The sequence below is a fragment of the Xiphophorus couchianus genome, chromosome 3 (assembly GCF_001444195.1).
Source record: "Xiphophorus couchianus chromosome 3, X_couchianus-1.0, whole genome shotgun sequence".
In the NCBI taxonomy this organism is placed as follows: domain Eukaryota; kingdom Metazoa; phylum Chordata; class Actinopteri; order Cyprinodontiformes; family Poeciliidae; genus Xiphophorus; species Xiphophorus couchianus.
In genome coordinates, this window is record NC_040230.1 from 15,775,642 (window position 1) to 15,802,500 (window position 26,859).

General features: G+C 40.8%; 3 protein-coding genes and 2 long non-coding RNA genes across 9 annotated transcripts; all 5 read right to left on the reverse strand.

Annotated features, from left to right (window-relative positions):
- Positions 1 to 131: 131 nt before the first annotated feature.
- LOC114140388 (SUN domain-containing protein 3-like) lies at positions 132 to 22,191 on the reverse strand. Of its 4 annotated transcripts, none has more exons than XR_003594566.1 (5): positions 22,031 to 22,191; positions 16,511 to 16,601; positions 16,273 to 16,412; positions 16,097 to 16,170; positions 15,876 to 15,990 (listed from the first exon to the last, which is right to left on the reverse strand). XR_003594566.1 is itself a non-coding variant. In XM_028010213.1 (5 exons), exons 1-5 carry the CDS (start codon positions 22,073 to 22,075, stop codon positions 20,603 to 20,605), a joined length of 414 nt encoding a protein of 137 aa, XP_027866014.1. In that variant the 5' UTR covers positions 22,076 to 22,191; the 3' UTR covers positions 20,519 to 20,602. The 4 variants fall into 4 exon arrangements, 2 of the variants coding, with proteins under 2 accessions (XP_027866014.1, XP_027866006.1); XM_028010213.1 differs by lacking the exons at positions 15,876 to 15,990; positions 16,097 to 16,170; positions 16,273 to 16,412; positions 16,511 to 16,601 and adding exons at positions 20,519 to 20,668; positions 20,978 to 21,016; positions 21,390 to 21,479; positions 21,720 to 21,893; XM_028010205.1 differs by lacking the exons at positions 15,876 to 15,990; positions 16,097 to 16,170; positions 16,273 to 16,412; positions 16,511 to 16,601 and adding exons at positions 20,839 to 21,016; positions 21,390 to 21,479; positions 21,720 to 21,893.
- On the reverse strand, positions 9,534 to 11,808 carry LOC114140369 (ribonuclease P protein subunit p38-like). Its single transcript, XM_028010181.1, has 2 exons — positions 11,555 to 11,808; positions 9,534 to 10,663 (listed from the first exon to the last, which is right to left on the reverse strand). Exon 2 carries the CDS (start codon positions 10,654 to 10,656, stop codon positions 9,796 to 9,798), a length of 861 nt encoding a protein of 286 aa, XP_027865982.1. The 5' UTR covers positions 10,657 to 10,663; positions 11,555 to 11,808; the 3' UTR covers positions 9,534 to 9,795.
- Positions 11,941 to 15,766, reverse strand: LOC114140409 (SUN domain-containing protein 3-like). Its single transcript, XM_028010226.1, has 5 exons — positions 15,676 to 15,766; positions 15,370 to 15,543; positions 15,040 to 15,129; positions 14,628 to 14,666; positions 11,941 to 12,493 (listed from the first exon to the last, which is right to left on the reverse strand). Exons 1-5 carry the CDS (start codon positions 15,718 to 15,720, stop codon positions 12,428 to 12,430), a joined length of 414 nt encoding a protein of 137 aa, XP_027866027.1. The 5' UTR covers positions 15,721 to 15,766; the 3' UTR covers positions 11,941 to 12,427.
- Positions 22,192 to 22,194: 3 nt separating the features above from the next.
- Positions 22,195 to 22,683, reverse strand: LOC114140422 (uncharacterized). Its single transcript, XR_003594579.1, has 3 exons — positions 22,543 to 22,683; positions 22,367 to 22,440; positions 22,195 to 22,260 (listed from the first exon to the last, which is right to left on the reverse strand). It is a non-coding gene; the product is annotated as an uncharacterized LOC114140422 (long non-coding RNA).
- Positions 22,684 to 24,293: 1,610 nt separating this feature from the next.
- LOC114140415 (uncharacterized) lies at positions 24,294 to 25,714 on the reverse strand. Of its 2 annotated transcripts, none has more exons than XR_003594576.1 (3): positions 24,714 to 25,714; positions 24,461 to 24,622; positions 24,294 to 24,389 (listed from the first exon to the last, which is right to left on the reverse strand). It is a non-coding gene; the product is annotated as an uncharacterized LOC114140415 (long non-coding RNA). The 2 variants fall into 2 exon arrangements; XR_003594578.1 differs by having other exon boundaries at positions 24,461 to 24,597; positions 24,714 to 25,708.
- Between the last annotated feature and the right edge of the window lie 1,145 nt (positions 25,715 to 26,859).

Genomic DNA, 26,859 nt, shown 5'->3' on the forward strand with positions numbered 1-26,859 from the left:
TTGAAGATACCATGGAATTATACTTACTGTATATCTTCCTAACCAGAAAACAAAATGTCAGTCACTCTGGGCTTCTGTAAGAGCTGTTGTATTTGGTTAATAAAACATTAATTTGATATATTTACAGGAAGTTCGAAGGTCAGTATCCTGCTGCCATCTTCTTCATATTGAAAAGTTCCCAAGAAACTCTCCTCATCGTTTATGTCCTTCTATCCCTGAGACAAAATTAGATAGAAATGCAGTTCATTATCCTGTTCTTTGTATATATGTGAAAGTTAGTTGGTGTATCTAAAAACATCATATGCTGAGATAAGCAGAAAATTCATTTGTGCAAACAGAAAGTTTGCATGAGATCATGTGATATGTTACTAAATCATTGCTAACACTTTTTAAAGCCCCTTCATCCACAGTATAGTTGGACACATATGTGATACATGTGGTGTTGCTTGACTTACATAGACAAAGAATTTCCTCGGAGCACTGGAGATTGTGGACGATGGGGATATCATTTTAGGAATATGACCCAGCGACACATGAGTGACAGTGGCTTTATGGGACAGTTGGACGGATAAACGTCCTGGGAATCCTGCAAAGGCCCAGCATTGTCCAGGATTCAGATGAGTTCTTCCCTGAAGACAGAGTACAAAACAAAGTTTAGGTGGGGTACCAAGACTAAGAGAAAAGGAAATCGTAAAGCCTAATATTTTATCAAAAAGAAACACCACTGGGCGTGCCGTGGTGGCGTAGCGGTTAGCGTGACCCGTATTTGGAGGCCTTGAGTCCTCGACGCGGCCGTCGCGGGTTCGACTCCCGGACCCGACGACATTTGCCACGTGTCTTCCCCCCTCTCCCCCCCCGTTTCCTGTCAGCCCACTATCATATAAAGGACACTAGAGCCCACAAAAAGACCTCCTGGAGGGGAAAAAAAAAAAAAAAAAAAGAAACACCACTTTGCCTAATATTCATCTAATGTTCTGAGTGTTGTTCAGATCTGAATGACAATGTTTGGGCCTATGGGTTCTTGGTGTAAAGGTATCCCAAATAATCTACATGGTGTGTTGCTCTCAAATGCTCCTGAGGTCATCGTTTGTACAAGTCTGGCACCGGAACAAAAAACTGAAATATTGAGATAAGAAACCTTAATACTGAAAATTTGCAATCTGGTTTATGATCGTTTTTCTAATAGCTCACCTTGAGACTCCAGAGCAAAGTTGGGCCACAGATCCGCTGGTGGTAGAAGGTAGTCGAATTTCTTCTTCATCTCCTGCAGATCTTCGTGGTAACCCTCTGGGAGCTTTTCTTGATCCTTATCCAGAGACAGAAAGTTTGTCACAACATTGAAATTAACAGCTTGTTCTCAAGTTTGTTCAGGATATTTAAATCAGAGTTAAGATTAGGAAGAGAAAACCTACCATCTCCACTGGAGTTACTGAAACTATTGACTCTGAAGGTCTTAAGTGCAGAGCAGAAAATATGCAGCTACATCCTGATGAACATGAGCAGAAGATGACAGTTAGTGACATAACATAGAAAATACAGACTTTCTACAACACATTCAAATTTCTTGTTTGTGGAATGAGAGTAATTACCAGAAAAGAGCAAGATGACAAAGATGTATAAACGACTAAAGAGGAGGAGATGAAATTTGAGAAGTTTGTGGCTGAGAAAGAAGAGAAGCGACAAAGAGCGCTGAAACAGTGTGAAGCAACTTTGGAGCAGAACATCCTGAAACAGAGACGGATTGAGAATTTAACAGAACTGATACTGTTACGTTTTAACTGAATGACAATGCCCTCCTTTACATTGAAAAGCATATTATTATCCTGGTAGTGATCTTTAATTTTACTGTTTACTGGGTGTTTTTTTCGGCTACTCCTGGCCCAAGATGGAAAAAATACAAGTGTTTATATATGTGCATTGATCAGCAGATGACTGTTAAACTTAAGAGCAAAAATAAAGGTTTATATAATATACCTGACTCTTAGACTTAAGACTTATTTTATTGTCATTGCTCAAGAAACATAAGTAAAACTGGTAATGAAATGTCATCGCTTGGCCACCGGAGCACATACAGAAACACAAGTGTGCCTATAATTACATAATAACAAATAATAATGTATTGCTAAATATATATATATATAACTTAGAATTTTCAAGCAGTCTCAGACAGTTTAAGTGATGGAATTGTTGAGCAATCTGATGGCCAGTGGGAGACAGCAATTTCTGAGTCTGACTGTTCTGCAGCAGATGCTACAAAATCTCCTGCCAGATGCCAACCGGATGAACAGACCATGGAGATGATGGGTGGAGTCAGAGAGGATCTGGGATGCTCTGGCTAAACAGCATCTGTGTGCAATGGTTTGGATAGGGGGGAGTGGAGTCCCAATGATCCTCTCCGCTGTCTTCACCACTCTTCCCAGAGACTTCCAATCTGAGGCCTTGCAGCTCCCAGACCAGATGGTCAGCAGGCTCTCAATGGTTCCTCTGTAGAAGGTGGAGAGGATGGGAGGCGGGAGGGAAGCCCTTCTCATTCGTCTCATAAAGTGCAGGCGCTGCTGAGTCTTTTTCACCAGTGAAGCGATGTGAGTTGTCCAGCTGAGGTTGTCTGTAATGTGAACCCCCAGGAACTCAGTGCTGATAACGATCTACACTGCTTTATCGTTAATGAGGAGTGGTATGTGGTTCGGTCGAGACCTTCTGAAGTTGACAATGATTTCTTTTGTCTTGTCAACGTTCAGGAGCAGGTTGTTTATTCTGCGCCAGTCCACAAGATGTTGTACCTCTTTTCTGTAGTTCATTTCATTGTTGTCCTGAATGAGTCCCACAATTATTGTGTCATCTGCATATTTCATGATGTGGTTTGTGTTAAACCTGGGACGACAGTCGTGAGTCATCAGGGTAAACAGCAGGGGGCTCAAGACACAGCCCTGGGGGGAACCAGTGTTCAAAGAAATGACATTGGAGATGTTATTACCCACACGGACAGACTGAGTTTTGTCAGTGAGGAAGTCCAGCAGCCAGTTGCATAGTGGAGTGTTGAAGCCCATGGAGACCAGCTTGCATACCAAATCCTGGGGAATGATCATATTAAATGCTGAGCTGAAGTCCAAAAACAGCATCTGTACGTGGGTGTTTCTTTTCTCCAGATGTACCAGGCTGAGATGAAGAGCAGTGGAGATGGCATCTTCAGTAAAGCGGTTAGATTTGTACGCAAACTGGAATGGGTCAAATGATGGAGGCAGTATAGACATTATGTGATCCTTAACCACTCTCTCGAAGCACTTCAGGATGATAGATGTTAATGCAATGAGTGGCAAATCATTCAGACATGCGATGATTCGTTTCTTGGGCACTGGAATAATAATAGATGACTTAAAACATGAGGGGACAATGGTCTGGTGCATAGACGTATTGAAGATGTTCGTGAGCACGTGGGCTAGCTGGTCTGCACATTCTTTGATCAGCCTTGCTGGAATGTTGTCAGGACCTGCAGCTTTTTATATGTTGACCTTCCCCAGGGATTTTCGCACAGCAGATGTTTCGAGCCTGTTCATCAGGGTGAGGGGTAGCTTTCCTGGCAGGAGTTTTATTTAAGGCTTCAAATCTTGAGCTCATTAAGGAAGCTAATGTCATCTCGGCAGGATGGAGATGTGGTTTTATAGTCAGTCACAGACTGGATGCCCTGCCACAGTTGTCTGGTGTAGCTGGCATCATGAAAGAAACCTTGGATCTTTTGACTGTAGGCATTTTTGCTGAGTTGATGGTACGTTTTAGATTGGCCCTTGCTGATCTAAGTGCGTTTTGTCTCTCGGTAGGAAATTGTTGGTTCCCCATTTGAGTCATAGTAGCCATTTATTGATAAACGAAGACTTCGTTTCAATACAGCTGCACAAAAAGAAAAAAAACAAAGTCATGGAAGAGGGGGACACAAAACATCTTAAATACACACACACACACACACACACAATATATATATATAGAGCCTGGTAGAATGAGGGAACCAGACAAACTTATAAATGGGGTTTTATTTCTCAAATACTCTAATAAAGGGATAGTAGTGTTAAAATTAATTTGGAGTTTTACATAATTGTGAATTTTTGTTAGACAAAAATCTTTCAGCTACTAGAATAGCAAAATCAAATAAATCCCTTTTCTTTTAAGCAAAGTTATGTATAAAACACTGTACTATAAGTTTAAAACTGAGTGCATAAACAACTGAAGCAGGCACGCTTTAAAAAATTAAAATAAATAAAATCACACAGACTTCTTACAATATGGTCAACTCAGTGTTATACAACATCTTAAAATACTCACTTAGTAAACTCTGCTTACTACTCGAAATTGCTGGTGGCAACTGGCCATTCGCTCTAACTGTCACTATAGTAAGGTCAGATTAACATACATTCAGTAAAATAACAACAGGTTATTGTTTAACTGTAACCTGATATCATTTAACAGAAACTCATAATATATTAAGACAGAACGAGCTCCACAGTTCTACACGGAAATCTTCTTTTTTAGGACAGTAGAAAAACCGTTAGGCACGTTAGCATACGGTAGCAAACAGTACAAAGCTACTCCTTCCGGTCTAACGTTTGTCATCCCTTACTCTATCTAACGAGTCGGCAAAAAGCTCAGGGCTCATCTACACACAGCTCCCTCTGGTGGTCATCATGAAGCCATGCTTTTCCACTATATATATATATATGTATATATATGTATGTATATATATATATATATATATATATACGTATGTTGCTCGGCTCAGGCACAGATGACATTCGGAGTTGTCTTTGCGAATTAAAAAAATATATTTTATTTACTTTTATACAAAAATACAGCTTGACATACTCGGTGCCTAACGCTCCCCAGAAGAACGGAAACCGAGCACTGCGTGGTTCCAGGAACACACGTCAAACACAGTCGCATTCAATGACATAAAGGAAATGTCAGTTACTAAGTTATCAAGCTACAATAAAAAATGGATGAACTTATTATAATAAACAAACCAAATTGGGTGGGGTACCGGTGAACTATAATACACACGAACAGTATAATAAATAAATAAACTAATGAATTCGGTGTCTCTTACACGCTCCCTCACTTTAGAAATGTTGTCTCGACATTCAAGTGTACCTGGTCATTAATGTATGGAGAATGGAATGGACATACAGGTTACAGTACAACTTTCTCTGTTTTACCAAGGCCGCCAGTAACCTTGTACACATTTCGTGGCCACTGTTCTGTCTGTGCAATTTGGTTCTCCAAGAGCAAAATATGTCAACGTCTGTGGTCTCCTTTGCTCTCTCTTTGGACGCGGACTTGGCTGTCTTGCCTCTACGGCCTCTTCAATGTTAGACCCACTTTCCACATCCCCTGAGACCACGATGTCCACATCCTCTGGCTTGGCAATGCCGGCACCCTCCTCAACAGTCTCTGCACAATCACCCTGACCATCCCCTGCTCTGTGCAGGGGTTTGTTGGCACAACTGTCCATTTGTGGCACAAATTCTGTAGCCATGGGGTCCGGTATACTGCTAGGCTCTGGAAGAGGCCATCTGAAAACCACATCAGAGAAATCCTCCTCTGGAGCTTCCTCCTCACTTCCCGTTTGTTGTGTCTGTTCCACACGCGTTCGCCTCCGTTTGTTGTCATATCTCTTCTTTGTATTTGTACGGGCTACAGTCATGTTCTCATCTGAACACAGAGGGAGGAAATCACAGGACAACAACATATTTAGGTGCAAAACTCTTGTTCTGCCTTTTCCATTTTCTGCCTCCAGTTCGAATACAGGACTTTCCTCCCCCATTTGACGCTTAACCACATAGATGTTATCTTCGCAATAGGAGCGGATTTTGCCTGGCCCTCCCTTTTCTGCCACATTTCTAACAAGTACACGGCTTCCGACTCGCAGTCTTGGACCATGTGTTCTCTTGTCGTACTGTATTTTCCCTCGGTCAGCGGACTTGGCTGTGTTTTTGGAGGCAATGCTGTATGCCTCAGCCATCCTTTGTCCCCATCTGTCCACATAGTCCTGGTAGGAACCCGAACCTTGCTCTCGCTCAAGGCCAAACAGAAGATCAACTGGTAACCGTGGCGACCTCCCAAACAGCAAGAAGAAGGGAGAGTAACTGGTGGCATTATTAACAGTGCAATTGTATGCACTTACAACTTTGTCGAGGTGATTTTTCCAATCTGTTTTCTGTTCCTCCGTTAGCGTTCTTAACATAGAAAGAAAAGTCCTGCTAAATCTTTCTGTTTGTCCGTTCCTTTGTGGGTGATAGGGGGTGGTGTGTGACCCCTTAACACCAGACAGTTCTTTCAGGTGATGTATCAACCTGTTTTCAAACTCTCGTCCTAAATCATGATGTAATTTTCTGGAAAACCAAATCTGAGACAAAAGTCATTAAACAGTTTATCTGCCACCGTTTTTGCTGATTTGTTTGTAGTTGCGTAGGCCTGAGCGAAGCGGGTATAGTGGTCCATCACTACCAGAATGTACTCAAAACCACCTCTGCATTGTTCCAAATGCAAAAAGTCAACTGACACCTTCACCACCCTTCTGGCTCGAAGACTTATTCTACTTAGATGGAAACTAAACGTCCCCCCGTCTCATGACCACTGGGTCAGAGAAGTTCTTTACAACCTGAAACTGGAAAAACTCAGATTTTCACTCAAGGGTTCCACCAGTAAATTTATGGAGACTTGGAGACCTTTCCTATCTGTAGTGGGTACCATGACTTTGCTACCTGATTCAGAAGGAAATTAAATTATCTGTAGGCCTTCTCATCGATATCCAATTCTTTTGTTTTTAACCGATATATATTCTTTGTCTTATAATTTATTTATTTTTATTTTATTTTTCTCTTTATTTGTATGTTGGTGTAATTTACTAGTACGAACGTAAAAATATATATTCATTTATTTACTTAGTATGAGTATTATTTTTTCTTTATTTCTTTTTCTGCCTCCTTTGGAATGTGTATGGATGGATGTGTGTGTATGTCGTGTTGCTAGAAGCTGTTGCAGGGACTGGATCTCTGCTGGCTGTTTGTCTTGTGCTTAGACCTGGACGGGGTGGGTTGGGTTCTGGGAGAAATCAGCTTGAACTTCCTCTTTTCTCTATCTATAACTACCGTGTTTTCATTGTACTAATGTTTGATGTATGTCAAGCACTGAATATCGCCGACACATTTTTTAATGCCCCTATTAAACTTCACTGTGATTGTTTAGCCTATGTCTTCCCACTACCATCTGTATTTTTGCCAGAGGTTTTACTTCTAAGGACTTTTTTTAAAGACCAGGTGTTTAAAATAAGTATTTTATAATAAGGTACAATGTTGGCTGGATGGGGGAGGAGTTTTTGCCCTGAATTATTTATTCTATATGTTGTATATACAAGTTGCACTGCTCCTTATGTAGATTTGAATCTCTATTTCTACATATCTACATCATATATCTACAGGATGGGCCATAAGTTTCCATAGAAAAAAAGAAACATTTTATATTGGACAACCGTTCTTATTTATATAATGTGCTCTATATGATTAGCATTGTTTTAATTACACATATTAATACGTGGACCATTTCGTGGTTGTTGTGCAACATTTCCAGTTTTCTGAAACTTGCAAATAAGTTTATATATAATATAAATATAAATAGAAACAGTTTTTCTAACGTCAACATCAGACCTATGTTTTTATTCACAAACCAGTGTATGAAAAAATATTCTTGCCCATAATTTGATAGTTAGAGGACACAGATCCGCCCCCTCCTCACCATGGACCCGAAGTCTGAACAACATGGAGGCTCTGAGAGTCATTATTAGACTGAGGGCAGCCAGACTAGTTTATTTTTACTAAATTATTTTGTTCATTTTGGCCACTGTTTCAGAAGTGCAATAGATATCCATATGTCAAAACATTTAAAGCCAACCACTGGATGATCTGAACCTGGGTTATAAATTCAAACTTTAATTAATCAAGAAGTCGGAGGAAACATTTAATAAATTTCTGTAAGCTCATCACACATTTTTCTTGGTTTTCTGAAATCTTTTTTCTTTTCTTTCAGACATTAAAATATATAGTGGGTCATTTTGTTTTAGTGTGATGTGCAGCTAAATGTATAGAAGTTGTGATATTTGTTAATGTAAAACATCAACTTCAACTCTCCCTTTACTACTTGTTTGAGGGCATTTAGCAGTTCTGTGTGCTTCAATGAGCAAAGGTTTTGACCGACCACTTGTTCTAAGCTGGAGTCTCTGTTTTTGTTTTACATTCTTTTTGGTGGTTTAATGTTTGTGATTCTGCCAAATGCAAGACAAACAGGCAGCATCTGCTATTTTTTTGTTTGTTTTAATTACTATTCTATTTTTAATTGCTCATTTTGTATTTGTTTTTCTCACATTCCACAAAGATCGGCCAGAACAAAAAGCATTGGTCAGTAAAAGCTCTGAGTCCAACTCACAAGGAGATGCTACAGTCATTAACTTAACTCTGAAAACCAGTTTCTGCATCGACGGCGTGCCTCGTGTTGCCTGCAGTGGCTCAGATGAACTGTCTGTCGGTTCTGCTCCCATGTTGACTCCAGCATTGATGGTTTACAGCCACAAACTTCAGTGGCTGAGACAACCGCCTTGTTTTTTGTTTGTTTTTTTCTTTAGGAGATCTGCAAGGTCGGGCGATGAGTGTATGTCTGAATTAACATCCAGTCAAACTGAAGAACAATGTTTTTAATTTAGAGCCATTGTAAACTGTGAAACAGCTGAAGAACCTGTACCAGCATCATTTAGGCATAAACCCAGTGCGAATACCAGTCTGTTACAACACATCAGCTATACCAGCATGGATATTTGATTGAATAAACTCTTAAATTTGAAAAAGGAACGTGGCTGAGATGGAGCTTCTTTTTTCTGTCATTGCTGAGATTTATTTTAAAGATGTCCTCCTGTTAGGTGTTTCTCTTTTTTTTCCCTCCACTAATGAAGTTTTGATTTCTGCTGAAGAAATTAACAAAATGTTTTCCAAAAAGTAAAGAAAAAACAACATGCTAACTCTGTTCTCTGTGTATTTGGACTGATGACATCACAAGAGGTACGAATCCAAAACTAATCAGCTGGTTTTAACATGTATTGGCAGATTGGCAAATTCTGACGCCTGTTGCATTTAAGTTGCAATGTGTTCATTATGTGTTAGAGCCATATTATTATAGCTTTAAAAAATACATAATACAGAACAAACATGAAAGTCTCTTGGTGACAAATTCAGTATAAAGTGACTTTGATTTTTATAGAAACGTTTGGATAGCAGATTAAAAACACCATGTGGATATCTGGTACTAACAGCACATTTAAGGTTAAATAATGACTATTGCATAACTAGGCACTTTATTATTGGCAATATGTAATAAATTCATATATATTCATAAACATACTTTTATGAACCCTAAGATCACAACATGCTCCTTTGAGATTTTTAAGATTACACACATTTCATGCAAGAAAACTTTAGAAATAAAACACAATGCATCCATTCTTAACTTGAACAGAACTGTATTTTATTAGATTCTGCAAAACAACTTTTAAGCATTATAAACAAGATTCATGAAAGAAGAAATGCCGTAAAGATACAGATGAAAACTATAATGTTTTATCACAAAACTGTAAAAAGATCAGATTAATTAATTGAGAGCTCAACCTTTATCAAAACTGATATGGTTAAAGCTGTTTTGATGGCTGTCAAAGTTCCAACAATATGCAAACAAAATAAAACAACAGAAGAAACAGGTGAAGATCTTTCATTTCTGTTTCTTCAGTTTTGTTTTTCTTTTCTTATCGGGGTTTGGAACAATTCTCTTTACTTTCAAAGGCCGCAGAGTGCAGGATAAGGCAGAGTCTGTGATTTCAGATTCAATCTCCAGTTTCCGTTTTTGTGCTCTTCTCCCACCTTCCTCCTCCTTCCCCTCCTCCATCTGCTCCTCTCCCTCCTCTTCCTCTTCCAGGTCAGCCGTGAGTTCAGCTGGCACTGCAGCTGCTTCATCTGTCAGCCAATCAACTTCCAGTGAAGGCACTCTGGGTATAATGGCATCCACCGTGTCTCTGAACATCTCCTGGTCTTCAGAAGAACACCGCCTGAACCCCAGAGAGAGGACGCTTTTGAGCCCCAGGAGCTCCGCCACGCTCTCGCTCAGGTGGGGCACCTGGCAGGCCGGCACGCCTCTCGTTGCGCTCAGAGCGATCAGGTGGTTCGTCATGAGCTGCGGTCTGACAGACTTACAAACAAGCAGCAGCCGGAGCTGGTTCCTCTCTAGTGCCTTGGTGACCTCGTTGATGCCGATGGCCAGCTGCCGTCTGGCCGCCGTATCTTTCCAGCCGTTTCTGGTCGGGTTGGGCCCCTGCGCCTCCTCACTCGCCTGGGGAACAGGCTCCGCAGCAACATCTGGTTTATTCTCCTTCTTTTTCCTCCACTGGTGAGGCATTTTCACCTCTTCCTTCTTCAGGCCTGTGGCAATTATTTTGTCCTTTAAAGTTCTCAGGATGAAATCCTTGTCTTTCGGTAAAAGTGGGCTCCATTTTGCACTGAAGGGTGACGTAAAGGAGGCCTTACTTCGGACCTGCTTTTTGAGAGCTTTCTTAGATGGTTTTGCTGCAGATGTCATGGCTCATCTAGATCACAAAACAAGAAAAATCAACTTAACACAGAAACTTTCCTGTATTTTCAGCAACATTCCTCACTATGATCTTTATGTAATGTTTTGAGGCTGTCTCTGGATTCCTAATTATATTTTTGGTCTTATTTCGTCTTATTTCTCAACCATTGCTGATTTGCTCCTAATTAAATGAATCCATTCTTTCCTCAACCTGTATAATTTTATCTGTTCCCATGACAGTAACACAAATTTGATGAATAAGCCTCTCCTGTTTCAAAACGAGGTTTCTTTTGCACCAGGAGTCATTAAAACTCATAAAGTTTGTGGCCATCTTTGCTTTGAGGCCATCAAGGCAGTTTGACTAGATAGATAAATAAATCTGACTGTCATCTAGATAGATAGAACATAATATATAAGAGTTTATATTTTTTCTGTTTCTGTGACCTGACTCGGATAAATAGTTCTCTGAAATTTCAACTTAAATGCCACATGTCTGAACAGAACAAAATAAAATAAAGTTAATCGGTATATATATACATATATATATGTGTATAGTAAATCTTTCTTGGGTTTTGTAACTGCAGGCTTCAGTGTCAGACAGCTGTTATTGAGAAAACCATAAGTTATTTTATATAAACTTATTGCTCAACAATTATGTATTAAACGTCACTTCGTTACTGATCCTGTGTAGGAACAATATATACAATTTATCGTTATAAAAATGTCCTATTGTCTTTGTTGAGGTTTGTTACTGCAGGCTTCAGAAGCTGTAATTCTGAGACAGTTTTAAAATGGGTTTATATCGACATATTTCTGATTTAAATAAACTAACGTTACCTTTCGCTGTCCTTTCACACGTTAACAATATAAAACACATAAAAGAAGTATGTTACTGTTTTAAACATACCTGCATTTATGTCGTCACGCTTAGTTTATCTTTATTTTTTTAATGTTGGATTCGTGTCTTCAGTCCTGCACGGGCTCACAGGGCGCTGCCATCTTGTTTGAATTTAAAAGTTTACAGTCAGAAACAGCGCCCACTAGCGTCATGGTGGCAGCATGACAATTACTGATAAGACGAGCAGAAAAGACTCTGGAGCATTATTGTCAAGGTTTTACACACCAAATCAAATAAACCGGGGCAGCAATTATTCAGGATTCATGTTTGGTGGGAGAAGAGGGGGTGCACCAACATTAGCCTTTTCCATAAAATAATTATTTTAGCTATTTTCTTCTGAGTTCCAACCAAGGGGCACACTTTGGCACGCCAAAGTGTTTTATTTGCACTGCAAATCTATCAGGATCTTGATAGATAACCTGCAATTTTGATAGGTTTTATCAAGATTGCACTGGAAGTTAGACAGACTTACCATGAGTTTATTTAAACTGCCAAGAACAAACACACACACATGGTCATCCATACAGAGAAAATATCTAAGTAAGGAAGGAAGTGCAAGAAAAATCTCAAAGAAATCACAGGAAGAAATATTCTATCCTGTCCATTTCCTAACTGCCTGATCCCTTTGGTAGTCCTTCACTGAAAATCTTGAATCGCTCTTAGTCTGATCCCTCCCCAATGGCATCCTGTCCCGAGAAACCTCACTAAAGGCTGAACCTCAAGACAAAATCTCCATCTGGTTCATAGGGATACTCAAACCCCTCCACCACGTTAAGGTGGCGATTCTGCGGAGGGGTCACCAGCCGATCGCGATGGATGTTTAATCCAAGGGATCCCCCATCCTGAGCAAGCACAAGGCAACAGTGGAGAGGATAACTCCCTTTAAAAGGAAGAAACCTCCAGCAGAACCAGGCTCAGGATGAACAGCCATCTGCCGAGGCTGACTGGCTTCAAGAGGGCAAAAATAAAAAACACACACACAAAAAGAAACACATTAAAACAAAGCTGTAACAGAATCTCTGAAAGAAGAAAAACACAGTTTTGACACCAGCCACCAGCCACTGACGAGATCCAGGCTCCGACACCAGCTACTGGCGAGGCCAAGGCTCCGACACCAGACACTGGCGAGGCCAAGGCTCCGACACCAGCCACTGGCGAGGCCAAGGTTCCGACACCAGCCACTGGCGAGGCCAAGGCTCCGACACCAGTAACCAGCCACTGGAGAGTCCAAAGCACTGACACCAGCCACTGCCAAAGCCCAGACTCTGACACCAGCCACCAACCACTGGCGATTTCCAGACTCTGACACCAGCCACCAGAGACTGGCGTGGTCCAGACTCTGACACCAGCCACCAGAGACTGGCGTGGTCCAGACTCTGACACCAGCCACCAGAGGCTAATGGGGCCCAGACACTGACACCAGCCACCAGAGACTGGCGAGGCCCAGACTCTAACACCAGCCACCAGAGACTGGCGAGGCCAAGGCTCCGACACCAGAAACTGGCGAGGCCAAGGCTCCGACACCAGAAACTGGCGAGGCCAAGGCTCCGACACCAGAAACTGGCGAGGCCAAGGCTCCGACACCAGACACTGGCGAGGCCAAGGCTCCGACACCAGAAACTGGCGAGGCCAAGGCTCCGACACCAGAAACTGGCGAGGCCAAGGCTCCGACACCAGACACTGGCGAGGCCAAGGCTCCGACAAGAGACACCAGCCACTGGCGAGGCCAAAGCTCCGACACCAGGCAGCAGCCACTGGCAAGGCCCAGACACCAATAGCAACCACCAGCAACTAGCCAAGCCCAGACTCTGACACCAGCCACCAGGAACTGACGAGGCCAAGGCACTGACACCAGCAACCAGAGGCTAGCGAGGCCCAGACTCTGACACCAGCCACCTGAGGCTAGCGAGGCCCAGACACTGACACCAGCCACCTGAGGCTAGCGAGGTCCAGACTCTGACACCAGCCACCAGAGGCTAGCGAGGCCCAGACTCTGACACCAGCCACCAGAGGCTAGAAAGGCCCAGACACTGACACCAGCCACCAGAGGCTAGCGAGGTCCAGACTCTGACACCAGCCACCAGAAGCTAGCGAGGCCCAGACTCTAACACCAGCCACCAGAGACTGGCGAGGTCCAGACTCTGACACCAGCCACCAGAGGCTAGCGAGGCCCAGACTCTGACACCAGCCACCTGAGGCTAGCGAGGCCCAGACACTGACACCAGCCACCTGAGGCTAGCGTGGTCCAGACTCTGACACCAGCCACCTGAGGCTAGTGAGGCCCAGACACTGACACCAGAGGCTAGCGAGGCCCAGACACTGACACCAGCCACCTGAGGCTAGCGAGGTCCAGACTCTGACACCAGCCACCAGAGGCTAGCGAGGCCCAGACACTGACACCAGAGGCTAGCAAGGCCCAGACTCTGACACCAGCCACCAGAGGCTAGCGAGGCCCAGACACTGACACCCGCCACCAGAGGCTAGCGAGGCCCAGACTCTGACACCAGCCACCTGAGGCTAGCAAGGCCCAGACACTGATACCAGCCACCAGAGGCTAGCGAGGCCCAGACACTGACACCAGCCACCTGAGGCTAGCGAGGTCCAGACTCTGACACCAGCCACCAGAGGCTAGCGAGGCCCAGACACTGACACCAGCCACCAGAGGCTAGCGAGGCCCAGACTCTGACACCAGCCACCTGAGGCTAGCAAGGCCCAGACACTGATACCAGCCACCAGAGGCTAGCGAGGCCCAGACACTGATACCAGCCACCAGAGGCTAGCAAGGCCCAGACACTGACACCAGCCACCTGAGGCTAGTGAGGTCCAGACACTGACACCAGCCACCTGAGGCTAGCGAGGCCCAGGCTCTGACACCAGCTACCGCTTCCCAGGGTCTGACAGCAGCTAGTTGCTGTGAGAACTGTGTTTCTCTCTGTAAATTAATATTTATGCTAAATTAAATAAACATTAAACAAATACAATACATATATGAAAGACGGTGTCCTCTTCATGCAGCACGTTCTCCATGCACTCTAAAGTTATAGAGGCATGTGTAGTCTGGATGGCCCCAGTTGCTGTTCACCTGTAGGCTCACATGGGTGAAGGAGTCAATTTTATAATCCTGTGAGCCAATGGAGATACAAATTATTAGGGTTAGATTAATAATCCATAGCTACAACTAGACAAGACAATGGAAACATAGGAGATCTGAATGAAGTGAATGGAAGCCTAGTTCAACTGTCCTTACTGTAAATATATTTTGCATAGATTTTTGAAGATACCATGGAATTATACAATTATCTTCCTAACCAGAAAACAAAATGTTATCCAGTAACACTGGGGTTTATTTTCATTTGTTTCTTATCGTGAGGCAACAAAAACGACTGTTTTGTGATAACAGATTGATTACCAATATTTATAACAGGTTCAGTCACTCTGGGCTTCTGTAAGAACTGTTGTATTTGGTTAATAAAACATTAATTTGACATTTTTACAGGAATTTTGAAGGTTTGTATCCTGCTGCCATCTTCTTCATATTGGAAAGCTCCCAAGAAACTCTCCTCATCGTTTATGTCCTTCTTTCCCTGAGAGAAAATTAGATAGAAATGCAGTTCATTATCCTGTTCTTTCTATATATATGAAAGTTAGTTGGTGTATCTAAAAACATCATATGATGAGATAAGCAGAAAATTCATTTGTACAAACAGAAAGTTTGCATGAGATCAGGTGATATGTTATTAAATCATTGCTAACACTTTTTAAAGCCCCTTCATCCACAGTATAGGTGGATACATATGTGATACATGTGATGTTGCTTGACTTACATAGACAAAGAATTCCCTCGGAGCACTGGAGACTGTGGAAGATGGGGATATCATTTTAGGAATATGACCCAGCGACACATGAGTGACAGTGGCTTTATGGGACAGTCGGACGGATAAACGTCCTGGGAATCCTGCAAAGGCCCAGCATTGTCCAGGATTCAGATGAGTTCTTCCCTGAAGACAGAGTATAAAACAAAGTTTAGGTGGGGTACCAAGACTAAGAGAAAAGGAAATCGTAAAGTATTTTATCAAAAAGAAACACCATTTTGCCTAATATTCATTTAATGTTCTGAGTGTTGTACAGACCTGAATGACAATGTTTGGGCCTATGGGTTCTTCTTGTAAAGGCATCCCAAAGAATCTACATGGTCTGTTGCTCTCAAATGCTTCTGAGGTCATCGTGTCCACAAGTCTGGCACCTGCACAAAAAACAGAAATAGTGAGTTAAGAAACCTTAATACTGAAAATTTGCAATCTGGTTTATGATCGTTTTTCTAATAGCTCACCTTGAGATTCCAGAGCAAAGTTGGGCAACAGATCCGCTGGTGGTAGAAGGTAGTCGAGTTTCTGCATCATCTCCTGCAGATCTTCGTGGAAACCCTCTGGGAGCTTTTCTTGATCCTTATCCAGAGACAGAAAGTTTGTCACAACATTGAAATTAACAGCTTGTTCTCAAGTTTGTTCAGGATATTTAAATCAGAGTTAAGATTAGGAAGAGAAAACCTACCATGTCCACTGAAGTTACTGAAACTATTGACTCTGAAGGTCTTAAGTGCAGAGCAGAAAATATGCAGCTACATCCTGATGAACATGAGCAGAAGATGACAGTCAGTGACATAATATAGAAAATACAGACTTTCTACAAACTTTCAAACTGTTTGTTTGTGGAAGGAGAGTATTTACCAGACAAGAGCAAGATGACAAAGATGATCCCATTACGTTGTAACGGACTGATAATCCCATCTTTTACAGTGAAAAGCTTATCATTCTCTTGGTGGTTATCTTGCATTTTACTGCAAACTGGGCGTCTTTTTGTCCTACTCCTGGCACAAGATGGAAAAAATACAAGTGTTAAAATATGTGCATTGACCAGCAGATGACTGTTAAACTTAAGAGCTAAAAAAAAGCTTATATATTATACCTGACTCTCGTCTCTCTGTAGGAAACTGTTGGTTTCCCATTAGAGTCGTAGTATCCATTATTCATTAAACGAAGGCTTCGTTTCAATGGAGCTGCACAAAAAGAGAAAAAACAAAGACATGGAAGAGGGGTTGCTGACTGACACAAAGCATCTTAAATACACACACACATTGTACATACACATACAGTATGTATATATATATATATATATATATATATATATATATATATATATATATATATATACTATATATATATATATATATATATATATACTATATATAGTGTATAGATAGATAGATAGATAGATAGATAGATAGATAGATAGATAGATAGATAGATAGATAGAGATACAGTATATAGATATAGATAACTGGGACAACTTCGCTGAAACAAGTTGTTTGAGCTTTCACGGTGTCCGTAGTTCTGTAGATGAACGCTCTGAACAAGCGCGTGCTTGTTACGCGCGTGCTTGTTATGAGCGCTGGGGGAACCGTATCTGATGGGGAAACGCGAATTGACGTAACACCTGTTGAGGTGGGTCAGGTTTGCCCTGTGTATTGTCTTGAAGGCTTGGCACCTGGTTAAACTGTGGAACAAATTGGTTTCCCCCAAACATGCAGAAGTTTGTTATTTTGAAGCTATTTTATGTATTTTATTCGGTCTGATAACTAATTGCAAAGAAAAAAATGTTAAGGAGAAGTATTTTTGCAAAGCATGTTCACTAGTCTAAGGTTAATTATTTAAGTGCTGAAGTCCTTAAACATTGCAATTTAGCAAATTGTTAATATTGAGTACAGTCTGGGGCGTGGGGGCTTCGCCCAGGACGCCAGACAGGTGAGGATCGCCCCAGGACAGAAGGCCAACTTTGTAACGGTCTTTACAAAGTCAGTTACAAAGTCATATTTCAGGCCAGATCACTAGCTGATCAGATTATTAATCTCTTATTACAGTGAGTTTAATATGTAAAGTGAGAAAACCATAAACTGGCTTTAAAATGTGTGAAACCTCTTACTATTTTGATGCTGTTTTCATGTTTACTCAATGAAGTTGTCAAATATGCAAAAAAAAAAAAAAAAGGTGCTAGAAGCACAACTGAGACTTTTGATATTTGCCTCAAAAGTAACTAAAATGATTTGAGCTCAAAAACAGATTACTCACAACCTTAAACAGAAAATGGGTTTGCATTTTCTGTTGATTCACCTCCTCAATTGCTGAGGTGCATTTGTGTGTTTTATATATGGCTTCTTAGAGTTGGGACACTCATGTTTCATGACTTATACAGGCAGAAAAATATTTTGGAGCACTGCAGATTGAGTCAATTGGGGGGGAAATCTTGTGACTATGAGCCAAGGACACATGAGTAATGGAGACTCAAAAGTAACTAAAATTATTTGATGTTGTGCTAAAAAACAGATTACTCACAGCCTATCGTGTATAAACTATCTCTAACATTGCCATCACAATTTCCTCAGAAATCTTACACAAAAATTAGATCTGGTTTCTTTGTCACTAAATTAAAAAACAAAGAACTTACTTTTACCGTGTTCCACCATGGTTTAGTTGAGCTATCAGGTCTTCGAAATCTGACTTTCTCCTTGAACTGAATTGCAACAAAAGTGAGAAATCTGAGTGGAACTCGTCTCTTATTGACAAAAGCTCCAAAAGCGCCTGATGACACATCAGCCTATGTGACATCACAATATTAAACAGAGGCTTTCCGCATATAATTAACTGCTGGACTTCATGAGAATGTTTTAAAACTAATTTTAGATCATCTTACAGCAAAAATTAATTCAACTCTTATGCTGTCAAATGAATGTATCTTTCTTCAAATCAGACAAAAATGGTTTGTCCTAAGTTTGCGTAGCAACATTTTTTGTTTGTTCATATTCCTTTATTTATTTAATCAGGTAAACCCCGTTGAGATCTAGATCTCATTTTCAAGAGGGACCTGAGCAAAAAGGAGAGTGGATAAATATGCTGGGGTTAGACCGAGTAAAGATTTATACATCAGGATCATTAAATGATTGTTTCTCCGTACACTTAAAGGAGGCCATTCAGCTTTACCCTACAAATCACAATGATGTGTCAGACGTCTACTACCGGTTATAAACCTTAAAGCGCAATGATACACAGTATTTAATGATTGAAGACATTTGGTCGAAGCATTCATATATAAAACATCTCCATAATCCAAAAGTGGCAGGAATGTCGCTGCTACCAATTTTCTTCTAGCTTTGAGTGTAAAACAAGATCCATTTCGATAATAAAACCCAATTTTCATTTTCAATGTCCGTAGTAGATTTGCTATGTGATTTTTAAAAGAGAGTTCATTATCTAGAATAAAACCAAGATATTTATAATTACTGACAAACTCGATTTGTGCTCCTACAGCAGTGGTAAGCAATAGGGAAGTTTCTGATATTTTTCTGGCATGTGAGAAAATCATTGCTTTTGTCTTGTCCACATTCAAAACCAACTTCAGAGTTTGTAAACGTGTTTGAACTACATTAAAAGCAGTTTGTTTGTGCTGCTATCATTTTAAAGATATTAAGAAATGTTTCCAGAGGTCACAAAAGGTCAATCTGCCCCACCCACCTTCTGCAAATCAAACAAAATCAATGTCAATCAACCTGACTACTTTTAGTCAGTTTGATTTTGTAAAAAGGGGGCAGTGAGCGGCTGGTTGACCTCTGACCTTTAAACTTTCTTTAATATCGTCAAAGCCAAAGCAGCACAAACAAAAATGTTTGCTGCACAAATGCAGTCGAGTTGATTGATAACCAATTTTTTCTGATTTGCAGAAGGTGGGAGAGGTCAGTCCCATACTTATTTGGAAATGGTGGCGCTATTTCCTATATTATTCATAGTTTCAATTATTTTTCCTTTGAAATGTTTTTGATTTCCAGTCATGATTAAAAGATAATAATGAAACACAATATATTTGTAAATATATTGATTGTACTCAATCAATATATTTATTGATTGATGAGTTACATTAATAATAACATTTATTTTACTATTAATGTGCTGCCGTAAAATAGTTTGTAATGAAAATGCGTTACATTGATAAATTAGTTCACAGTAAACAAATTGTATGTCTAAATTTATGCTTATAATGGTTAAAACGTGTTGAAATTCAATCAGAGTGGTTGTCACTTTGACCGACGGAAGCACTGCGTCGAAAGGAGGTGAGGCGAGGCAGCAAAATCTAGTTGGAGCAGCTTTATTTGGTGCTGCAGGTCACCATTACACCGACCAACATTTCCTCAGTGAAACAAAGAAGCTGGCTTTATCCTTTGGCCAATTCCACCCACACCAGGTAAAGGGGTGACAAACAAAACAAGAAATTATTTACACAAACCTAACACAAAACAATGGTACAAATAAATATTTACATGCATGCAAATTAGAAACAAACTAATCTTAAGGTCAATCAAAAGATTAAATTAAACTTAATAAAACTTTAAGAGCACTGCCCCTATTAGTTGACATGGTATGCTCCAGCTTTTAACTGCACCTGGAGAACTTGTCTCCCTTTCTGCTCCACCCTTCTGAGGAGACACACCCAAAAGGTAAGACTCAATTAACCCAACAAAAACACACTGAAATAAAGAAATGCAACAAAAAGAATTTGTTCTGTAAATAAACATCAATAATCAATAGGGATGGAGCCCCTGGACTCCATCACAGTGGCATATGTATTACTCTCTATTTGCACACATGACCATCTATACGGGCAAAATATCTAAGTAAGGAAGTGCAAGAAAAATCTCAAAGAAATCACAGGAAGAAATATCTTATTCTGTCCATTTCCTAACTGCCTGATCCCTTTGGTAGTCCTTCACTGAAAATCTTGAATCGCTCTTAGTCTGATCCCTCCCCAATGGCATCCTGTCCCGAGAAACCTCACTAAAGGCTGAACCTCAAGACAAAATCTCCATCTGGTTCAGAGGGATACTCAAACCCCTCCACCACGTTAAGGTGGCGATTCGGCGGAGGGGTCACCAGCCGATCGCGATGGATGTTTAATCCAAGGGATCCCCCATCCTGAGCAAGCACAAGGCAACAGTGGAGAGGATAACTCCCTTTAAAAGGAAGAAACCTCCAGCAGAACCAGGCTCAGGATGAACAGCCATCTGCCGAGGCTGACTGGCTTCAAGAGGGCAAAAATAAAAAAACACACACACAAAAAGAAACACATTAAAACAAAGCTGTAACAGAATCTCTGAAATAAGAAAAACACAGTTTTGACACCAGTCACTGCTTCCCAGGGTCTGACAGCAGCTAGTTGCTGTGAGAACTGTGTTTCTCTCTGTAAATTAATATTTTTGCTAAATTAAATAAACATTAAACAAATACAATACATATATGAAAGACGGTGTCCTCTTCATGCAGCACGTTCTCCATGCACTCTAAAGTTATAGAGGCATGTGTAGTCTGGATGGCCCCAGTTGCTGTTCACCTGTAGGCTCACATGGGTGAAGGAGTCAATTTTATAATCCTGTGAGCCAAGAGAGATACAAATTATTAGGGTTAGATTAATAATCCATAGCTACAACTAGACAAGACAATGGAAACATAGGAGATCTGAATGAAGTGAATGGAAGCCTAGTTCAACTGTCCTTACTGTAAATATATTTTGCATAGATTTTTGAAGATACCATGGAATTATACAATTATCTTCCTAACCAGAAAACAAAATGTTATCCAGCAACACTGGGGTTTATTTTCATTTGTTTCTTATCGTGAGGCAATAAAAACGACTGTTTTGTGATAACAGATTGATTACCAATATTTATAACAGGTTCAGTCACTCTGGGCTTCTGTAAGAACTGTTGTATTTGGTTAATAAAACATTAATTTGACCTATTTACAGGACGTTTGAAGGTCTGTATCCTGCTGCCATCTTCTTCATATTGAAAAGTTCCCAAGAAACTCTCCTCATCGTTTATGTCCTTCTTTCCCTGAGAGAAAATTAGATAGAAATGCAGTTCATTATCCTGTTCTTTGTATATATGTGAAAGTTAGTTGGTGTATCTAAAAACATCATATGATGAGATAAGCAGAAAATTCATTTGTACAAACAGAAAGTTTGCATGAGATCAGGTGATATGTTATTAAATCATTGCTAACACTTTTTAAAGCCCCTTCATCCACAGTATAGGTGGACACATATGTGATACATGTGATGTTGCTTGACTTACATAGACAGAGAATTCCCTCGGAGCACTGGAGATTGTGGAAGATGGGGATATCATTTTAGGAATATGACCCAGCGACACATGAGTGACAGTGGCTTTATGGGACAGTCGGACGGATAAACGTCCTGGGAATCCTGCAAAGGCCCAGCATTGTCCAGGATTCAGATGAGTTCTTCCCTGAAGACAGAGTATAAAACAAAGTTTAGGTGGGGTACCAAGACTAAGAGAAAAGGAAATCGTAAAGCCTAATATTTTATCAAAAAGAAACACCACTTTGCCTAATATTCATTTAATGTTCTGAGTGTTGTACAGACCTGAATGACAATGTTTGGGCCTATAGGTTCTTGTTGTAAAGGCATCCCAAAGAATCTACATGGCCTGTTGCTCTCAAATCTCCTCGTTAGTATAGTGGTGAGTATCCCCGTCTGTCACGCGGGAGACCGGGGTTCGATTCTCCGACGGGGAAGCAAAGTTGGGCCAATTTGAGTTTCCTCTTCATCTCCTGCAGATCTTCGTGGAAACCCTCTGGGAGCTTTTCTTGATCCTTATCCAGAGACAGAAAGTTAGTCACAACATTGAAATTAACAGCTTTTTCTCAAGTTTGTTCAGGATATTTAAATCAGAGTTAAGATTAGGAAGAGAAAACCTACCATGTCCACTGGAGTTACTGAAACTATTGACTCTGAAGGTCTTAAGTGCAGAGCAGAAAATATGCAGCTACATCCTGATGAACATGAGCAGAAGATGACAGTCAGTGACATAATATAGAAAATACAGACTTTCTACAAACTTTCAAACTGTTTGTTTGTGGAAGGAGAGTATTTACCAGACAAGAGCAAGATGACAAAGATGATCCCATTACATTGTAACTGACTGACAATCCCATCTTTTACAGTGAAAAGCAAATCAATATTCTGGTAGTCATCTTTAATTTTACCGTTTACTGGGCGTTTTTTTCGGCTACTCCGGGCTCAAGATGGAAAAAATACAAGTGTTAAAATATGTGCATTGATCAGCAGATGACTGTTAAACTTAAGGGCTAAAAAAAAGCTTATATAATATATATGACTCTCGTCTCTCTGTAGGAAACTGTTGGTTCCCGATTATAGTCGTAGTATCCATTACTCATTAAACGAAGGCTTCGTTTCAATATAGCTGCACAAAAAGAGAAAAAACAAAGTCATGGAAGAGGGGTTGCTGACTGACACAAAGCATCTTAAATACACACACACATATATACAGTATGTATATATGTATATATGTGTGTGTGTGTGTGTGTGTGTGTACGGGACAACTTCGCTGAAACACGTGGTTTGAGCTTTCACGGTGTTCGTAGTTCTCGAGATCAGTGGTCCTCAACCCAGTACTGGGCCGCGCAAGAAATAATTTTTGATTTTCCAAACCTCTGTGACCACACACGACACGAGCTGATAAAAGTCCAACAGATTCAATCGGTTTGTGTGTCCAGCCACACGGCAGGAGCAACACACCACACATTAACCGATTCCACTCACGAACATCCTGATTCCAGAAGAAAATCCAGTAAAAACCCCAACATCCCAAACGTGAATTTAGAATAATCAAACATGGATGACAATGTAGAAGCAGTAGTGATAGTTTGTGGACTCATTTTAAGCGATAGAAGACATAACAAAAGAAAAGATGTTTGATAAAAAGACGGCGGGAGCAGCCGCTCTACTTGCTGGACTATGATTTGGAGGTGAGTTATGTTTTTTTGTAGTTAACATTTTTAACTGAATAAACATAACCACATATAATAAACATATATAAAAATGACCTTTACACATAGTAATAAACATTTCCACATATCAGTCCAACAGACTCAGTTGCTATGTCAACTGTTTGGGATTCCCGCCTTTCTTACGTCACCGCGCTTTCTGATTGGCTGTCACATTCAGGGGCGCAACTACGTACTTTCTGAGGAGTATGCGAACATGTCATCGCCCCCCCAACGACATGAATTTGTACAAGTCATCTTTAATTAAGGTATCAATAATAATAAATGTACATATATGTGAATAAATTGCTGCCTACAGCGCAATTAAAAAAGAATGAAACAAAAAACAGGGCAATATTTCATAATGTAATATATTTGAGCCAAAGAGCCACTTCTGTTAGCCTGTGTCTAGAACCGCCTGTGTGCTGCAGGTCTGAGGTATTTTGTTAACATGTTTTCTATCATTCTTCTAGCTTGATAGGAAGCTTTACCTCCCCCTCTTCCGTTTTCTGCCCCAGAGATTTTTTCTGCCCCATCTTTAGCTCTCTGTTGTCGAGTGCATTACTATAATTCAAATTAAAAACAAAAAAAACCGCCTCAGCGCGTTCTGGAAAGGCCGCTGCCCAAGATACCTGTAGAGGGGAGATGCGCCTAATCAGTGCTGTTCCTCTGTTATTGATCACCAAAATATGCTTATTGTGTGTGTTAACAATATCAGGAAAATTATCACCCGAAAGAAAAGCAAAAATAACAATAATAATTAAGTCTCTTTTGGGGTACTCCGGTCATCCTGTCATGGTTTGATTTAGTTTGCGGACCAACATGCAGAAACCACACGCTGGATGGAAAAGGTAAGTGATTTATTTACAACAGGACAAATTATATTCAGTTCTCTGGACTTCGGCAAGAGGGCGAGGGTCGCCCGACCAGGTGGCCTGAAACGAGAGCTGAATTATAATGGGCTCCGAGTGAGAGAGTGTGGAGGAGGAATCAGGAACTTTCTTACATTTGGCGTGGATCTTTCAGAGCGTGGGGGTGAGGTGCCAGGGTCCGGCACGAGGGAGTGCAAGGCGGAATCGCGGGTGGTTGGAGCGAGATGGGGTCGGTGGAAACGGCGGAGCAGGCAGGTATTCTCGGCAAGTTCTTGAAAAGAGAAGACAAAAATTTCCTTAAACGAACAGGACTCAGAGAGATAGTCGCTACGAGTTGCACAACAAAGTTCTAGAAACAAGATCAACAGGTGAGGCCATAGTGACTACCGGTATGCGTTAACCATCTAGCGAAGACTGAAGGGTTCTGCAGCTCCTATATTCCAGCACGCTGATGAGACAGATCAGCTTCACCTGCGCTGGCTCCACAGACTCCTCACGAAGATCCTCGCTGAAAGAAGATGCAACACTCGCACTCACACTCTCATGCACACGCTCTCACACCGGAACTCTGACACTTCCGATCTGTTACGAGCAGCAATATTTTTTAACTAGCGATTTAAAATATATCCAAAAAATTGTATACATTACAAGTAAAACAGACAGAAGAAATGTACTTACAGATTATTTCGTTTTTTATTTTATTTATACTGATGACTTGCAAAATGTTTGCGGATATATGAAAAAACAAATGCTTAAAATTTTACTCTCGTCTTTCTCACTTAATGAATTTTGTTTGAATTTATTTTCTAAACATTTTGTAACATTTTTCACAATGGTCTGATCTGAACTATTTCTCCAAATTAGAATTTAATCCTGTTGCGAACAGGCTGCAATAAACCTTTTGGATAAAATTGACTCCTTCACCCATGTGAGCCTACAGGTGAACAGCAACTGGGGCCATCCAGACTACACATGCCTCTATAACTTTAGAGTGCATGGAGAACGTGCTGCATGAAGAGGACACTCTCTTTCATATATGTATTGTATTTGTTTAATGTGTTTAATTTAGTAAAAGTATTTATTTAAAGAGTGAAACACAGTCCTCACAACTAGCTGCTGTCAGAACCTGGGAAGCAGTGACTGGTGTCAAAACTGTTTTTCTTCTTTCAGAGATTCTGTTACAGCTTTGTTTTAATGTGTTTCTTTTTGTGTGTGTTTTTTTTTTTTTTCCCTCCTGAAGCCAGTCAGCCTCGGCAGATGGCTGTTCATCCTGAGCCTGGTTCTGCTGGAGGTTTCTTCCTTTTAAAGGGAGTTTAAAATTTTAAAAAAAGCAAGGACAAAAGTCCTCTCTGAACCATGACCTAATTATGAGTAAGAAGCAGAAGATGAGTTTAGTTTACATGACCTGGCGCACATTTAAAACAGATGATGTCATAAAAGTGTTAGAAGACATCCAGAATGGACTGGACTGGACTGTTCTAGTGTAAAATAATAAAAATAAAAAATATTAAGGTTTCAAAGTGTAGCTAGTACAATACTGAACTGGTTTAAAAAATAAAGCATTGCAGCATTATTTTTAATGGCAGTATCCTGGTCCTCTGGAAGCCTAGTGTTTGTAAATGAGCCAGACACAGAGATCGTACAGTGAGCATGTTTTACGTTCAAACATTAGCCAGGCATGGATGTTCTGTTCTATCAGCAAAATATATTCTCCTTGGATGGTGACCTCCAAGACGAGGTCACCCTCGTCTTGGTGACCTCAACAATGGTCGAGGTTTCCCTTTTCTAAAAAGAAAAACTTATACAATTGCTTCTACAATTTACCTTATATCAACTCCATTAGAGGCCAGTTGAGTAACAATTGCCTTGGCAAAGACCATCAAGCTGACATCTTGGGTAATTTTTATAAAGTTTTAATAATCTTGCTCTTGGAGTTTTTGCTTACAGTGAAAAGTTTTAAAGTGACAGGGTAACCACAGTGTCTATTGTTCTGCAATTTTGTCCCATTAGCCTATATAAAATAGGATCTACATTTTCCTGCCCAGGTCTAACCTATGTACGGTCAGCCCATGCTTAGGTCATGTGGGTTTAGTGTGGTCAGCCCACATGGGCTTCCCATGTTGAACCCATGATACTGAAACCACATGGGTCCCATGTAGCGTTGCCTATTTCTGTCCCATTCCCTTTTAGCCCACATTAATGTTGAATAAGGCCCATACATTTAGCCCAAATGGGCCAACAATATGGGTCCCATTTTAGGTTAACCATATGGTCCCATGCAGTTCGCCCAGATAAAACCCATGCCCACTCATTACCCATGTGGCCCACAACAAACCCAAGTGGGGTCCACCCAGGCATGCTGGCTGGGTCTTGGAATAAAAATGTATTCCTGCCAACAGGTTACGAATGTAGGGAGGTTTGAATCGACGACGGTCGAAACAGTAAGTGATAAAAGCGAGAACTGAAGGTATACTGAAAGGGTAGAGGGGTATTTTTCGAGCCGCGCAGAATTTGGCAAAAATTTTGTTTGTTG

Excerpts from the sequence above, each read along its gene's own strand:
- LOC114140409 (XM_028010226.1), bottom strand. The coding sequence starts at position 15,720 with ATGCCTTTACAAGAAGAACCCATAGGCCCAAACATTGTCATTCAG. Across the intron at positions 14,667-15,039 it reads TACAAACCTTCAAAATTCCT|GATTATAAAATTGACTCCTT; the intron begins GTAAAAATGTCA and ends ATTGGCTCACAG. Across the intron at positions 12,494-14,627 it reads TCACCCATGTGAGCCTACAG|CCAGTCAGCCTCGGCAGATG; the intron begins GTGAACAGCAAC and ends GCCCTCTTGAAG.
- LOC114140369 (XM_028010181.1), bottom strand. The coding sequence starts at position 10,656 with ATGACATCTGCAGCAAAACCATCTAAGAAAGCTCTCAAAAAGCAGGTC.
- LOC114140388 (XM_028010205.1), bottom strand. The coding sequence starts at position 22,075 with ATGCCTTTACAACAAGAACCTATAGGCCCAAACATTGTCATTCAG. Across the intron at positions 21,894-22,030 it reads GCCCAAACATTGTCATTCAG|GGAAGAACTCATCTGAATCC; the intron begins GTCTGTACAACA and ends CTCTGTCTTCAG. Across the intron at positions 21,017-21,389 it reads TACAGACCTTCAAACGTCCT|GATTATAAAATTGACTCCTT; the intron begins GTAAATAGGTCA and ends CTTGGCTCACAG.